Below are 17,180 nucleotides of genomic sequence, written 5' to 3'. Positions count from 1 at the left end.
TTTTTTTTTTTTTTTTTTTTTTCCCTGAGACACAGTCTCGCTCTGTTGCCCAGGTTGGAGTGCAGTGACGCGATCTCGGCTCACTGCAACCTCCGCCTCACGGGTTCAAGGAATTCTCCTGCCTCAGCCTCCTGAGTAGCTAGGATTTATAGGCACGTGCCACCAGAGGGGATTTCTTAAAGGTTTTGGCGTTAGAGGCAAATTAACAATGGGACTCAGGACTCCCAATTCTATGGCCATTGTCCATGACAGTAGTTTTCCTCTATAGTCTTTAGTTTGCTTACACAGGAGAACGTAGAAATCTCTCACTATATCTGGGTCCAAACCACAATCCCTGGGGTTATCTCCTAACATAGTCACAAGGTACCCATCATCTCAGTCATTCTTCCACTTCTTTCCTGAGCAGGTCAGCAGAGCAGCAGATGTTCTTGGCCACTCATTCCAGGCCAACCAAGGTTTTTGGAGTATCAACCAAAAATAGGTGAACACACGTAGGTTCCCGGAAGGTGGTGCCCAAGAGAGGGCATGGAAGCTCTGTGCTCCTTCCCACAATTCCCTATGCATCTCTACCATGTGGCTGTTCATCTCTATCCTCTGTAATTTTCTTTATAATGAATGGATAAAGGTAAGTAAAGTGGTTCCCTGAGTTCTGTGAATCATGCTAGCAAATTAATCGAATCTGAGCAGGGGACCTTAGGATCTCCCAATGTATAGTGTGGTCAGAAGTCTGGAAGCCCAGACTTATGACTGCCATCTGAAGTGGAAGGCAGCCTTGTGAAACTGAGCCCTTAATCTATGGAATCTGACTCTATCTCCAGGTAGATAGATAGTGTCAGAATTGAGTCATATTAAGAGGCAGATAGCGTCAGAATTGAGTTATATTCGAGGATACCCAGCTAGTGTCCACTGGAGAGTCTGCAAGAGAATTGGTTGCTTGGTATGTGGAGAAACAAGCTCCAGACATATGGTGTCAGAAGGATTGAGTGAAGTGCTGGGTAAGAGAAAACAGTTTGGGGAAAATAGTTTGGTTTTTCATATATAACAGCAGTGCCTATATAACATAAAAGGTGACTAAAACCCAGATAGAAAATCCATAGTCTTTTTGGCCTACAGAACCAGAGGACAGAGTTCAGGGCAAACACAATCACTGGAAAGTTAGGAGAGAATCCTGGAAAGGAAAAAGTTGTGGGGGGCGCCTAAATTTCAGTATAAATTCTGTCCTAGGGTTTGGCTGACCCTTGAACTATGCATGTGTAGGAAAGATGAGAAGCACCTCTGCTAAAGATAAAAGAACTGAAGTGATATTTGAGCTTCTGCTCAAGAGAGAAAGAGTCTGCTGTTTGAGTAAAACCAAATTAATTGGCTGCTAAAGCAAAAACACCAACACTCTTTGAAGGAATATAACAAAATCCAGAGTCTTTTCCTGTAATTTATACAGGAAAATGGTTTATTGGACTTACAATTCCACATGGCTGGGGAGGCCTCATAATCATAGCAGAAGGTAAGGAGGAGCAAGTCACATCTTACTTGGATGGCAGTGGGCAAAGAGAGAGCTTGTGCAGGGAAGCTCCCATTTTAAAAACCATCTGATCTTGAGAGACCCATTTACTATCATGAAAACAACATAAGAAAGACCTGTCCCCATGATTCAATCATCTCCTACTGTGTCCCTCCTATAACATATGGGAATTATGGAAGCTACAAGATGAGATTTGGGTGGGGACACAGAGCCAAATCGTACCACCAGATCCAACCACCCTACACACAAGTGATAAACTCTGGACCTCTTGTCCCCCTTCTCTCACACTATATACAACAACCAACTTAAATGGATTAATGGCTTACACATAAGACCTGAAACTGTAAAACTACTAGAAGAAAACATAGAGGAAAAGCTTCTTGATATTGTTCTGGGCAATAATTTTTTATAATGACCATAAAAGCACAGGCAATAAAAGGAGAAGTAGACAACTGGGACTATATCAAACTAAAAAGCTTCTCACAACAAAGGAAACAATCAACAGTGAAGAGAAAATGTATGAAATGAAAGAAAATATTTGCAAACCATATATCTGATAAAGGGTCAATACCCAAAATATATAAGGAACTCCTATAACTCAATAGCAAGATAACGAATCACCTGATTTAAAAGTAGGCAAAGGACCTGAATAGACATTTTTCAAAAGAAGACATACAAAGTGCCAGCAAGCATATGAAAAAACGCTCAACATCACTAATCAAGGAAATCAACATTAAAACCAGAATGAGTTATCACTTCATACCTGTTAGAATGGCTATTATCAAAAAGATGACAGATAACAAATGTTGGTGAGGATATGGGGAAAGGGAACCATTGTATATTGATGGTGGGAATTTAAATTGGCATAGCCATTATGAGAAACAGTATGAAGGTTCCTCTAAAACTAAAAATAAAACTACTATATGATACAGCAGTTCCACTACTGGGCATACATCCAAAGGAAATAAAATCAGGATGTTGGCCGGGCACAGTGGCTCATGCCTGTAATCCCAGCACTTTGGGAGGCCGAGGCGGGTGGATCTCCTGAGGTCAGGAGTTTGAGACCAGCCTGGCCAACATGGTGAAACCCTGTCTCTACTAAAAATACAAAACTTAGCCAGGCGTGGTGGTGCATGCCTGTAATCCCAGCTCCTCAGGAGGCTGAGGCAGGAGAATTGCTTAAACCCAGGAGGTGAAGGTTGCAGTGAGCTGAGATTGCGCCACTGCACTGCAGCCTGGCCGATAGAGCGAGACCGCATCTCAAAAAAGACAAAAAAAAAAAAAAAAAAAAAAAAAGGCCAGGATGTCAAAGAGCTAGCTGCAATCTCATGTTCATTGCAGAATTATTTACAACAGCCCAGTTATGGAATCAAACTAGGTATCCACTGATGAATGAATGAATGAAAACAATGGCGTATATACACAGTGGAATACTATTCAACCTTAGAAAAGAGGAAATTCTGTCATTTGCAACAACATGGATGAGCTGAGAGGGTGTTATGTTAAGTGAAATAAGCCAGGCACAGAAAGACAAATATAGCATGATCTCACTTACACGTGGAATCGAAAACATTTGAATTCATAGAAGCAGAGAAGAGAATGGTGGTTACTAGAGGCTGGGGTTGGATGGGTGGGTAGGGTAGACTGGGGAGACATTGGTCAAAGGGTACAAAATTTCTGTTAAAAGGAATAAGTTAAAAAAAAATCTCTTGTACAGTATGGTGACTATAGCTAATAACAATGTGTTGTATACTTGACAATTGCTAAGAGAGTAGACTTTAAGTGATCTCTCCACAAAAAAATGATAAGTATTTGAGGTAATACATGTTATAAGTTTGATTTAGCCATTCCACAAGTTATGCATATTTCAAAACATGTTATACACTATATATAACTTTTTGTCAAATAAAAGAAAAAGAGGGCTGCCAGGTGTGGTGGCTCACACCTGTAATCTCAGCACTTTGGGAAGCCCAGGTGGGAGGACAGGTTGAGCCTGGGAGATCGAGGCTACAGTGAGCTATCATTACACCACTGTACTCCAGCCCGGGCAACAGAGTGAGACTCTGTCTCCAAAAAAAAAAAAAAAAAAAAACAGTGACCTAGTCTTAAGTAAAAAGACAGTGAGCGGAAACCAACCTCAAGTTGACCAGATGTTGGAATTAGCAGGTAAGGATTTTGAAGAATGTAGTATAACCATGTGTAAGAAAAAAAGAAAAGAAAAATATTTCATTGAAATGAACTGAAAATAGGAAATACCAGCAAAGAACTACCAAGTGGAAATTCTAGAAATGGAAAATAAAACACAATAAGTTGGCATCTGTTTCCAAAATGAAGAGCAAAGCTAGAGTGGTACCAACTCAGAGACAGCAGAGCAGAGCCTGGCAGTGTAGGGTTGAGGTCAAGCTCCCTAAGCAAAGTTGGGAGAAGGTCTCCAGACAATGAAGGGGTGGCCTGGCAGGAGATCTGTCACAGGGAAGGAATGAATGTCTCCAGTGATGAATGTGAATACACACTTGTGTCTAGACTGATCCTTAAGGGTAAGAACTGTTCCTGTTAATCTCTGAACCTCCAGTACCCTGTGCCCTGCATGTGGTAGGCACATATTTGTATTCTAATATAGACTCTGTTCAGGGATCACTTAACTTCTCTGAATTAAGCTCAGAATCATTGAAATGGGATTCTAATGCCTGTCTGACCTACAAATCTGGCAACTGGAGCATCCCATGTGAAATAGGACACACATTCACTTTGGAAACTATAACAATTAAGCAGTTTACTATTATCCTTCCTCTCTCACTTCCATGTAGTGTGCTTTTATATCCAACTGTTTGCTCAGTTAATTAAGTTAAAAGGAAATCTAGGTTCATCTTCCCTCCTACTTAGCAATGTTTATAGTTTTTTAGTACAATGAGGGAATGAACAAGTTGTAAATTATATAGCTCTAGGGTTCAGAACTATGAATCAAATTTCGAATTCACAATCTTTTATGGAAGTATCACTCTCTTACCTTTGCAATGCATGTAACTTACTCTGTGTTCACCTTGCCCCAGTCACACAGAAGCCTGACCTTGGTACCAACAGCACCTGTGGATGTGAAGCTATTCTCAAGATCACAATGAGTGTGTGGGAGCTGAAAGAAAAGAATGAATGGCTTCTGGCATTTAAAAAAATATTTTTGGCCAGGCGCGGTGGCTCACGCCTGTAATCCCAGCACTTTGGGAGGCCGAGACGGGCAGATCACGAGGTCAGCATATCGAGACTATCCTGGCTAACACGGTGAAACCCCGTCTCTACTAAAAAATACAAAAAACTAGCCGGGTGAGGTGGCCGGTGCCTGTAGTCCCAGCTACTCAGGAGGCTGAGGCAGGAGAATGGCGTGAACCTGGGAGGCGGAGCTTGCAGTGAGCTGAGATCCGGCCACTGCACTCCAGCCTGGGCGACAGAGCGAGACCCCGTCTCACACACACAAAAAAATTTTTTATTTTTTATTTTTCTTGTTTGTGGTTCTGGCACTTTAATATCACAAAAACATGCATGTGCAAAAATGCTGACCTAGAGGAACCTTTTATTTATTTATTTTTGAGATGGAGTCTTGCTGTCACCCAAGCTGGAGAGCAGTGATGCGATTTTGGCTCACTGCAACCTCTGCCTCCCTGGTTCAAGCAATCCTCCTGCCTCAGCCTCCCAAGTAGCTGGGATTACAAGCATGCACCACCATGCCCAGCTAATTTTTGTATTTTTAGTAGAGATGGGGTTTTACCATGCTGGCCAGGCTGGTCTCAAACTCCTCGCCTCAAGTGATGCACCCACCTTGGCCTCCCAAAGTGCTAAGATTACAGGCCTAAGCCACTGCACCTGGCCAAGGAACCTGAAAACAATGCAATTCTCCTCTGCAGTTTTGGAAGCCTGGCCAGTTTATGGGCTTCTGTGAGGCACAGAGGGGAAAAAGTGGACATGAACTTGCATACTTACACACATGAATCAAGATGACACCTGAGAGTGATACAATCTGAAAACTAATAAATACTCACAACTAAGCTCTTCAGATACTATCACTTAGTCTGAAAAGAAAACTGTCACTAGACTTTACTCTGTATTTACTACTTAGGCAATAAGTACTTGTTTTAAAAAGCATCTTCTCTGGGTAGGCCTCAGGCAGTACAGTACTTCCGACAGAAACATTATACTTGTGGAAACATGACATTTTTATAGGCTAGAGCTCAGGGAGAATGTATAATCCCTTGGTTAAATATCACTGCCTAAGGTGTTACCTTTTCTTAATACTATAGGTTTGATATTCTGGTTTTTGTGAAATTAAAGAATGTCAGGAAAAAAAAAAAAAGAAAAGAAAAGGGAAAAAATGTAATATATACCAGCATCAAAAAAAGGACAAAACCAATGCAAGGTGACTAGATAATTCCAACTAGTTCAAGACCCTTAGGCTGAAATTTGAGTTTAAGTATCTCGCTTTTCCTTCAGTCCTAGCACAACTCAGGTCAAGGAGAAAGTGCTTGTCAGGGTGCCCAAATCTCTTACCATTCATCTCTGTTTTTGTTGTTGTTGTTGTTAAGCTGTGGTTTCACAAAAAAGGCAGCAGAAGTCCTGAATTCAGTTTTCATGCTATCTGCTAAGTTTCACTTAATTTAGCCTTCTCTAAATTACTCTAGAGTGGTTTTGTTATTGAATACAGCAAATTATTAAATAGTTTAAATACGGACTCTTTAACTTTGGAGACTTTTTAAAAGTAGTGAGTTAGGCAACACGTTTTCTAACTGTGATGAGATCTGTCCTGGAAGCAGAGGGGTGACTAGAGGATCTCTGAATGTCCCATTTGATCTTGGGATTTATACCACACCAGCATTTCATGACACACCAAGTCTTGGTTTTGACTCACAGTTCTGCCCTTGGGGCTCATGCCTTTTGAGAGTTAACAAAGCAGAAGTCCCAGGACTTTGCTCACATTCCCACACAGAGCACAGCAGTTAAAACAACACTACAGGCTAAAAAGAAATGAAGAGGAGGACAGGAAAATAACAGAAACACACTAACTCTGTCAAGTGGAAAACAGCAGCATTACTGGAATGTTTTACTCCCTCAGATTCAAACAAACACCATTTTCCAATGAAAAGAACTGGGGCTCCTTAAAGAAATGGCTAGTTCCAGATCTGGCGTAGGAAATACAGAAGATGAACACTGAACATCTTCAAAGAGTATCAGGGTTAGGTCAAAAAGACTCTGGAGTCAATCTGAAAGGGCTCCCATTGACCAAAGATGAGACATTTTGATCATCAATTTGACCATCAAAACAATAATGATGGAAATGAATTGAAACATGTCATACATGTTAGATCCACAAGTTGAAGACGCAGTTAGCCAGATCCAGTATGTAGGAAAGTAAGACAGATGGCTTTGTTTCTTTGACAAATAAATGGCAATAAAAAAATGGATGGGTTGGGCAGTTACAGATTAAAATGTAATGGTGGACGTTGTTTGAACTGATTCAAACAAACCAACTGTTAAAAGGTATTTATGAGACAGTAAGGAAAAAGACAGTCAGTCATGAACACTGACTGACTATCAGATGATACTAAGGAATTGTTAGGCTGTGCACGGTGGCTCACGCCTGTAATGCCAGCACTTTGGGAAGGCAAGGCAGGAGGACTGATTGAGCCCAGGAGTTCCAGACCAGCCTGGGCAACACAGCAAAACCCTCTCTCTACTAAAATAAATACAAAAATTAGCTGGTTGTGGTGGTGTGTGCCTGTAGTCCCAGCTACTGTGGAGGCTGAGGCAGGAGGATTGCTTGAGCCCAGGAGGTTGAGGCTGTGGGTGAGCCATGATTGTGCCATTGGTCTCCAGCCTTAGCAACAGAGTAAGAATGTGTCTCGAAGCAAGCAAACAAACAAAAAAACAAAAGGAATTGTTCATTTTTTAGGTATTATAATTGTACTGTATTGTGGTTATGTGAAAAAAAGAGTTCTAACCTCTAAGGATGTTTACTGATGTATTTATGAATGACATAATACGATATCTGGGATTTGCTTTAAAATTATACAGTTAGGGGAGGAGGGCAGTTGAGGGTTTAGATAAAACAAGATTGGTCATATATAAATAATACTGAAGTTGGATGATGGGTAGAGGGAGTAACTATACTGTTCATTTTTGGGTATGAATAAAAACTCCCATAATAAAAGTTAAAAAAACAAACAAATACTTTATGCATGTTTATTTGCCACTAGAAGTTAAGGGCAAGGGTTTTTGCTTTTTTCTTTTGTCCTAGATCTGAAGGGAAAAATGTTCTTGCATGTTTGTGTGAAGATTGTCTTATATTTAGATAATTTATTTGGTATCAACTCTTTAAAAGCTTTTCTGTAATATGGAAGGATTGGTGTATGAAAAAACCTTACCATTTTTTTGAGCACCTACTATGTGCCAGATACTTCAATTGCCTTAGTTCCTGTAACTCTAACATTTCTATGAGATGAGCATTATGACTACCATTTTATAAATGACAACATGGAGGCACAGAGAGGCTAAGTAACTAATCCAAAGTCACACAGCCATGAAGTAAAGGAGCCGGGATTTGAATCTAGATCTTCCCAGCTCCAAAGGTCATAACTTTTCACCCCATCACACTATTCTCTCTTTAAAAACCTGTGATTCATGACCTACTCCTAAAAGAGGAACATCTTTTTCTCTTAGCATTTCACCAAACAAATGAATCTGCCCATCCATTTAGCCACAGTAGGCAGTATGTGGACATGTGAATGACTAGCTTAACGTGATGATGCCAAAAGCTGTTGCTTGGGAATTCTGGGGTCCTACTGACTTTGGCTGCACACCAACCACACACACCAACAACTCAGCTCTTACACACAGGAGAGAGATAGCAGGGAGACATTCAAGGACAAAACAGACAAATACATCTTTAAAACACTGTTCTAGATGGAGCAGATGCAACAGCAGTAAGTGAACAAAAATCTCTGCTACAGAAAAAGCAGAATTAAAGATAAAATTCCCCTCCCCCCACTTTTTTTTGATACAGACAGAGTCTCACTCTGTCTCCTAGGCTGGAATGCAGTGGCACGATCTCGGCTTGCTGTAACCTCTGCCTTGTGGGTTCAAGACATTCTCCTGCCTCAGCCTCCCGAGTAGCTGGAATGACAGTTGTGCACCACCACGCCCGGCTGATTTTTGTATTTTTAGTAGAGACGGGGTTTTGCCGTGTTGGTCAAGCTGGTCTCCAACTCTTGACCTCAAGCGATCTGCGCCTCGGCCTCCCAAAGTGCTGGGATTACAGGCGTGAGCCACCGTGCCCAGCCTAAAGGGAGAATTCTTGACTGACTGGGGGTCACAAGAAGCTGCCAATATCAGAGGCCTCCTCTCCTCCCATTCCATGTCCTGGAGCAGGTACTCCTCTGGAAGTATAGGAAAGCAAGCCTAAGAGGAAGCTGGGAGAAGGGAAGTTGCAGGGAAGTAAACGCAGGTGTACCCAACGCCACAGCAGGCGTGAAGACTACATAAACAAAGTATATGGGCTCTTGCCTGGAGCAGCCTGGAGGCCAGAGCCTGACATGGGGTGAGGATGCCAGCAGGCCTTGCCTGGGAACTACTCTGACTCCCTGATGTTCCCTGTTCCTCCAGGTCTGTTCTCCACTAAGTTACAGGTCCTGAGCTCTCCGTCTTGGGAATGCGGCTCTCTACTTTCCAACAAGACATCTAGCTAAAATGAAAACGAATTCACAGTCAAGGACGTTAATGATCACCAATTCCTCCCCAGGGTTGGGGATGGCGACAGCTTTGTACTGTACAAAGTACTATGCATTGTACTACAAAAACTGTCCCCATGCCCACCCCTGCCCAAGTCCTTCTGCAGTTTGTATATCGGAACTCAAATAAATTAGGTTCTAGACATGATAAGAACAATAATAAACAACAGTTCCAGGAAAACAGAACTCTTCCTGAAGAGCTAATAAGGCCTTTGATTTGGCTACCATAGGAATATTCACTGTAGCTGCTGCATTAGGTTTTAAATTATGGTATAGATTTAGCAATGGTTATGAAATCAATTCACACGATTGTAGTAAGCATTAAAAATAGACTATAGGGTAGAAAATATCAAAATGCATACAATGCAGTAAAGGTGGGCACTGTTTGGTACAACTTTTGTTTCATGTTTATGTATACACTATGATTGTCCACACATATTTATTGGAGACACATACCCCTACCATATCACAATGTAAAGTGTTATTTCTACAGTTCTTACTGTAGGTTACCAAACAGGAAAACACTGTACTGGTAAACGCTATTCTACAATACTATAATACCTGATTTTTAATTCATCATAGACTTGAAATATAAATAGATTACATAATGTCTTTTCCTAAAGTTATATAAATTTGTTTTCAAGGGCAAATTACAGATTATTCCTGTTGTGTCAAAAGGCCACCTACTTTTGAAAGCAAATAATGTATATAGGACTGTCAGAGCCCTTTAAGTGGCTTCCTCCAAGTACCATGACCAGGTCAGTGTGGGAGAGGGTATTTGGGGAAGTGAAAGCTCATACTCAGAAAAAAAATCTCAGTATATATAGAGAGTTATTTATGATGACAGTTTTAGGCACAAGCAAGAGAAAGAAAAAGGCAGAATGAAAGAAATCACGAAAAAGGAAACCAACAGAAAATTATGAAAGGTAAAACTATGGAGTCCTCTACACTGGCATCATAGTCAAAAATAAACCACGGCCCTGGGTCCTAATAACTCTTCTAACAAGGGTGTTTTTGTGAGTATCTGCAACGGAAGGGGAGCCTGGGTACTCATGAAGACTAGTTAAAGACTGGACATGGTGGCTCACACCTGTAATTCTAGCACTTTGGGAGGCCAAGGTAGGTGGATCACTTGATCCCAGGAGATGGAGACCCACCTGGGCAATGTTATAAAACCTCGTCTCTACCAAAAATACAAAAATTAGCCAAGCGTGGTGGTGGGTGCCTGTGGCCCAGCTACTCTGGAGGCTGAGTTAGGAGGATAGCTTGAGCCTGGGAGACAGAGGTTGCAGTGAAACAAGTATGTGGCACTGCACTCCAGCCCGAGTAAGAGAGCTAGACCCTGTCTCAAAAAACAGCAACAGCAACTTTCACCCACGTAAAGTTAAGTTCCCCAGACACTAAGACCACATATTATATGATTCTATTGATATGAAATATCAAAAACAGGTAAATCCATAGAGACAAAAGGCAAACTGGTGGTTCCTGCGGGTAGGGGGAAGGGAGAATGGGATCTGACTGCTTACTGGTTTCCTTTCAGGGAGATGACAGTGTTTTGGAAGTAGGTAGGGGTTTATAGTGTACATTGTACACTGTAAATGTAGTAAATACCCATTGAATTGTACACTTTAAAATGGTTAATTTTATGTTATGTGAATTTTATCTCAATTTTATTAATTTTATTTTAAAAAATTTAAATGATTAATTAAAATGTAAAATTTCTATGTATTGAATATTTGGAAGACAGCGTCTCTCCCGCTCTGTTGCCCAGGCTAGAGTGTAGTCACGTGACCATGGCTCCCTGCCACCTTGAACTCCTGGGCTCAGGCCATCCTCCCAGTCTCCCAGATGCTGGGACTACAGGTGTACACCACTGTGCCTGGCTAATTTTTAATTATTTTTTTGATAGAGATGGGGTCTTGCTATGTTGCCTAGGCTGGTCTCAAGTGATCATCTGGCCTAGGGTTCCCAAAGTGCTGGGATTACAGGTGTGAGCCACTGCACCCAGACCCTGAAAACCTGCTATGCTGATATGTTCTATCAAAATAAAGGCAAAGCCACTAAAAAATACTGGGGGGGTGGGGGGGAGAGAGAGAGAGAGAGAGATAGTAGGGCAGAAAATTATTTGCTGGCTCATAAGAAATCTGACTTTCAGGCTTTATAGAGCTTTCTGGTCTGCTTAGGGTAGAACCACTATTCAGTTTTGTGTCTTTCTGTTTAGGTTTACTAGCGATATCTCTTGTAACATCTGATTAATTAGCGTATTCATGAGCAGGGATCTTTTCAGAGCCTGCCTTATCTATCATCCATTAGCAAAGTAAATGAGAGAATACCACAGTCCATGCATAAATGCTTATGAAATACCTCCCTGTGCTGGGCCTGGGTTACCAAGGCAATAGGGCACAGACTTTGCCTCTAGGGGTACTAGGGAACACAGTGGGGTTACTTCTCTACTGTAAGAGGGGCTGGGAGTCTAGATGGCTTCCTTTCTTTGGGAGGTGTTAGAGAAAGCCCGCACTTCGGAGAGACAGGCCTGTGGTCAACTCCCAATTCCATCTCTTTTTTTTTTGAGAGAGAGTCTCACTCTGTTGCTCAGACTGGAGTGCAGGGGCACGATCTCGGCTCCATGCAACCTCTGCCTTCTGGGTTCAGGCAGTTCTGGTGCCTCAGCCTCCCAAGTAGCTGGGACTACAGGTGTGCACCACCACACCCAGCTAATTTTTTATTTTTAGTAGAGACAGGGTTTCACCATGTTGGTCAGGCTGGTCTCAAACTCCTGGCCTCAAGTGATCCACCCACCTTGGCCTCCCAAAGTGCGGGGATTACGGGTGTGAGCCACCACACCCAGTTCCAATACCACCTCTTTCTCAACTTGTGACTCAACCATTCTGGGTCTCTGTTTTTTTTTCTTTTTTTTTTTTTTTTTTTTCTTTTGAGACGGAGTCTTGCTCTGTCGCCGGAGCTGGAGTGCAGTGGCCAGATCTCAGCTCACTGCAAGCTCCGCCTCCCAGGTTCACGCCATTCTCCTGCCTCAGCCTCCGGAGTAGCTGGGACTACAGGCGCCCGCCACCTCGCCCGGCTAGTTTTTTGTATTTTTAATAGAGACGGGGTTTCACCGTGTTAGCCAGGATGGTCTCGATCTCCTGACCTCGTGATCCGCCCGTCTCGGCCTCCCAAAGTGCTGGGATTACAGGCTTGAGCCACCGCGCCCGGCCGGGTCTCTGTTTTATAACCAGTAAAATGAGGATGACATCTGCTCAAAGGGCTGTTGTGAGAAATAAATAAGATAGTATGCGTAACGTCTGTAAGCAGGGTGTCAGCTGCAGTCAGTGCTCCATAGAGGGTGGCTGTTTTTAATTAAACATGAACGTGGCGGGTATGGGATATGGGTAGGGCATTCTGGCCAGAGGGAATGGCATGGGGACAGAAGCCAGAGAAAGTATAGCTCCTTGAAGGGAAGATCTAGAGGATGGGGCTGGGTGAACTGGAGGGTGAGTAACAGGAGATGGCTGGAGAGGGGCTGGGGACCCTCTTGCAAGGGGAGGAGCACTTCATTCCATGCCACAGAATTGGGCTTGACTCTGTGGGTAGGAGGGTAGCAAGTGGAACTGCCCATCGAGTCCTCTCTGTCATAGCCACCACCAGCTATTCTTGAAACCTTTAACCCTCTAAGAGCCTCATAAAATTCGTAAACATCACCTTTTACTCTTGCATGTTGGCCCTTTTAATGATTACATGTCACCTCACTTAAATTGTCTAGACAAAGGAATGTAAACTTGTTGAATTTACACATTTCTCAACAACTATCTGCTGAGTGAACATTTGTTTTAGTCACCATGGGGATAAATAAAACTTTATAATCTTAGCTGGGAAAATGAGACACACACACAAAGTGACAAGGCAGGAAATGCCAAAATGAGTGGGAACAAAAAGTCGGAAAGTGCTGCAGGAAGGCTCAGCTTGGTGGTCAGGGCCAGCCCTGGGAGGGCTCCACAGCCCCTCTTAGCACATAGAGCTGGTAATCCATGACAGACAATGTTTAGAATTGCCAATGCATGGTGGTAATAAAAAGTAAACCTATCTTAGGTTGATTTTATTGGTGATTTTAAATTTTCTAAAGACAAAGCCCCACTTATTCCTAATTGCTTACACCCAGGGTGGGTGGACTGCCCACACCCCACGCCCCCTCCCCCACCACCCCACGCCCCTTCCCCCCACCCCCCTCCATTTGCTTAGCCACTGTTTCTGGGTCTTAGTTTCAGAATCAGCAAAAGGGGATAAACACCCACCTTAACAAGGTGTTCTGACAAGGTGAAATGAGACAATCTAAGTGAAAATTCCTTCTGGCCCAGGGCTTGACATGGAATACTGCACTTAGCAAGCGCTCCTTTTCCTCTATCATACTCCTTTCGTCTTTCCCTCCCAAAGTGGTTCCAGAATCCAGTGTTGATAAACTAGCTAAGGTGGTCCACCTGCCTTTCTGTCTACACCAGCACTGTCCATATTAACATGCACCACTCCTCCCATGAGGATGTAAGATGCTTGGCAGAAACCAGCACCCTGTAACTTCACTCCTTAATGAGGCTACACACCTTGCTGGGAGGCTACTGTGAGAAAGGGTGGCTACAATGGATGCAGCATTTCTATAAGCCCTGTTTTCCACCCCATGATCCAAATCTCAAACAAAACACTGGATTCTCAAGAGCTTGTCTCCAACTAAATTGAGCAAATTACATAATGTTATGTGAAATTGTATCTCATCGCAAACAACTTCAGGAGTTCTCGGCGTTCTCTCAAACACTCAACAACAATGCTCACTTATCTGCAGGCAGGCTAGTTACTGCTAAACACGGGGCCCCTGTCTGGAGCTCTTAGTTTTCCCAAAAGCATCTCAAAACTCACCGTGAACAAAGACAGAGAGGCAAGAACATGCTATGTCTTTGTCACCTGTTAATCTTGATGTGTCTACACTTTTTTTTTGAGTGTGGGAGCAATAGAGAGTGCACATTCTTTTAGCAATAACAAGAAAACCCGCTGGAACTTCTTTCAGCGTTAAAAAAAAATGGCTCAAAGCTTATAAAATACTATTGTTATTAGGAAATTCAAAAACACTTTTCTCACTTTCTAATTAGTGCCTTTACAGGCTAAAAACAACTCATCTGTCCTGCTTTTGGGGAGAGGAATATAGAAAATATTTGACCAAATAATCAAATTTATTTATTTGGTCAAGCAGCCAGATACTTAAAAATAGACTACGAGTTGGGAAAATATTCTAGGGGAGCAACCTTCTTGCAGCGGATCAGAAATCTCGTTAAGAAATACTTGGATCCCACAGTGTTCGAGGGAGCTTGGTCCTGGGGAGGGATCTCTCCAACTCACTTAGAAGGAATGGGTTCTAGGTAACAATAAAATCCTCCTCCTGTCCCCTCCCCCCCCCCCCCCCCCCCCCACGCGGAGCCTCTGCTATTGTCACCATACATCTCGCACCGAGCACCTCCTAGACACAAGACCGGGGGCTGCTGGTACTGATTCTCTGCTAAACATGCCAAGGGACTGCCAAGGCTTTTCTCTACACCACTTTTCTCGCCTGTGAAATGTGCAAGAAAACTTCCAACAAAGCAAAACTTCAGCGGCAGCGGTTCGCCAATTTATGTTGAAAAGATCGGAACGTTTATTGGTGGAGTAATGTGAGACCTCTTCTTTTTGGGGGTGGTCCTGGGAGAAACAGGCTACACAATGACAAGTGCAATGCAGGACCGCAGGTTCCCCCAGGGGCTTCCGCTCCAACCTCCTCGGTATCCAACACCCCGTGGCAGGCGGGCTGCACACTCCAAGATCGAGTCCAAAGGGGCATCGGCTGGGCCCGCGAAGGGGGTGGCACGCCCCACCTAAACGTGACTGGGAAAAACACTAAATCTCGGCCCTAATGCCAGTTTGGCTTTCGGAGGAAACTGAGGCAGGGGTGAGGAGAAGGCGCAACCGGGACCCCCGCAGTCTCCCCTCAGCGTCCCTCCGCCCGCGCGCCCCATTCCCGAGCGGCTCTCACCTGGCCTGCGGGTCCGGGTGCGGGCGGACAACAGCGGGCCGCACAGACAGAGGCAGGCGGCCACCAGCAGCAGCCGCCGCGGCCCCATTGTCCCGGGATCCGCACTGCGCTGCTCCACGAGGTGCCCCGCCTCGGGCTGCTCCGCTCCACCCTCTCTCCCGACTTCTGCTGGTCGGGCAGCCGGTCGTCGCGGCAGGCAGAGCGCGGGGTGCCCGCGGGCAAGATCAGGGTCCCAGCGACCCCCGACGAGCGCTGTATCTGGGGCAGTGCGCCGGACAGGGCGGGACTTGGGCGCGCGACCGCGCGGCCGCGAGCGGGGAAGGGCGCCCCCCGGCGCACAGTGAGAGTCTTGGCGCGGTCGCCGCTCACCGCCCCTTCCCCGCGGTCCCTCCGCCGCCTCCCGCAAGCCCCTCTGGCTCTGTGCGCCCCGCCCCGCCCCGCCCCGTTCAGGGGCCCTGGCCGCCGGCCACTGCCGGGCCTAGGAGTCCAAATGAGAAGTTTTTTCCTCTGGGCGCCGTTGACCCGCGAAGCTGTCAGTGACTCAGACTCAGACTGGCGGGGTCCTTGGAACGGGGCCGCGCGGCTCTCCGGCTGCTTCCCGCGGCCGTCTCAACCCTCCTGGGATGTGGAGACGTGGACAGTGGACGCCCCGGCCAGGATGCGTCCACGCCCTGCAGCCCCGCAGCCCCCGCAGTCCTGGCGTGGCCTCCCGTCCTCCCTCCCTTCGTGTGGGACACCGGCAAAGTTCAGTTTTCGCTAAAAGTCTGCAAGGGACTTCTGCTTTCGTAACGTGGGGATCATGGATTTAAAAGTTTATGATGTAGTGACAGGGTTGCCCCTAAATGAGAAAGGGCCTTGAGTTTGGACAGAATTCTTGACGTTTGATGCGTCTCTATTTCGCGAAGTTGGCGTTTCATACGCCGGACACTCGTTCCCCCCACGAGCGGACTGCGGGTGGAATAGGAAGAGCGGCTTCTCCCGCTTCTTCCCCTCGCGGCCTAGCGGAGCTCTTCCCTCTCCCGCGCCTCCCGGCGAGGTCACCTGCGCAGCCGGGGAGGAGGGCGCGCGTCTGCAGGTGAGGCCGGCGTTCTTCGGCCGTGGACGCCCAGGAGAGAAGTGGCCTGGTAACTTTCCAAGTGTCCTTCACACGTTCTTGGACGATATTACAGTTTGTTTTGTTTTTGAGGCAGGGTCTTGCTCTGTCGCCCAGGCTGGCGTGCAGTGGCGCCAACACGGCTCACTGCAGCCTCGATCTCCCGGGCTCAGGCGACCCTTTCGTCCCAGCCTCCGGATTAGCTGGGACAGTTAGAAAGGCGCGCGCCACCAAGTCCGGCTAATTTCACTTCTGGCCTCAACTGTCCTCTTGCCTGGGCCTCCTTTAAGTGCTGGAATTACAGGCGTGAAGCACCACGCCGGGCCTAATATTACAGGAGTTTGGCTAAATTCAAGGCACAAGGCGGGGACACTCGCGTGGCAGTCCGCTAAGGGCCCCCAGGGCACGTCGCGCCTGGGGGTGGGCAGGAGGAGCCTGCAGCTTAAGTTGCTTTGCCAGTGGCTCCGGTGGGTGCGTCTTTCAGACTCCAACAGGAAATGGGTCCCCAAATAGCTGTTTCTAGGAAAGCTCAGCCGCAGCCCCTTCTCCTCTTAAGCCAGGGCGCTGATGTGCCGGCGTATTCGGAATTCTATGGTTGATGAGCTGCAGCTGACAGCCGCTGGTCAGGTTTCTAAGCCTTTTTAAAAAATAAATTTATCATGAAGAGTATCATTCACCCACTAAAGCCTGGACACTTACATCCGTGGAGAAAGTACGATCAGAGACTATTTCGTTCTTCCCTGTATTCTCCCG

General features: G+C 45.3%; 1 protein-coding gene across 2 annotated transcripts in view; it reads right to left on the bottom strand.

The window, feature by feature from the left end:
* The window catches only part of F2R (coagulation factor II thrombin receptor), a 20,165-nt gene extending 4,487 nt beyond the window's left edge, over window positions 1-15,678 (bottom strand). Inside the window, exons 1-2 of one of the 2 annotated variants that reach the window (XM_023196439.2) lie at window positions 15,335-15,461; window positions 4,527-4,603 (exon numbers count right to left, since the gene is read on the bottom strand). In XM_023196439.2, coding sequence (XP_023052207.1) covers window positions 4,527-4,539 — 13 coding nt within the window. In that variant the 5' untranslated portion in view covers window positions 4,540-4,603; window positions 15,335-15,461. Of the gene's footprint in view, window positions 1-4,526; window positions 4,604-15,334 lie in introns of both variants that reach the window. The other variant, XM_023196438.2, reaches the window with a different exon arrangement.
* Between the last annotated feature and the right edge of the window lie 1,502 nt (window positions 15,679-17,180).

The sequence above is a fragment of the Piliocolobus tephrosceles genome, chromosome 4, assembly GCF_002776525.5.
Source record: "Piliocolobus tephrosceles isolate RC106 chromosome 4, ASM277652v3, whole genome shotgun sequence".
Lineage (NCBI taxonomy): Eukaryota > Metazoa > Chordata > Mammalia > Primates > Cercopithecidae > Piliocolobus > Piliocolobus tephrosceles.
Note: the sequence above shows the minus strand (reverse complement) of the source record. Positions and strands in the feature narration are given on the sequence as shown.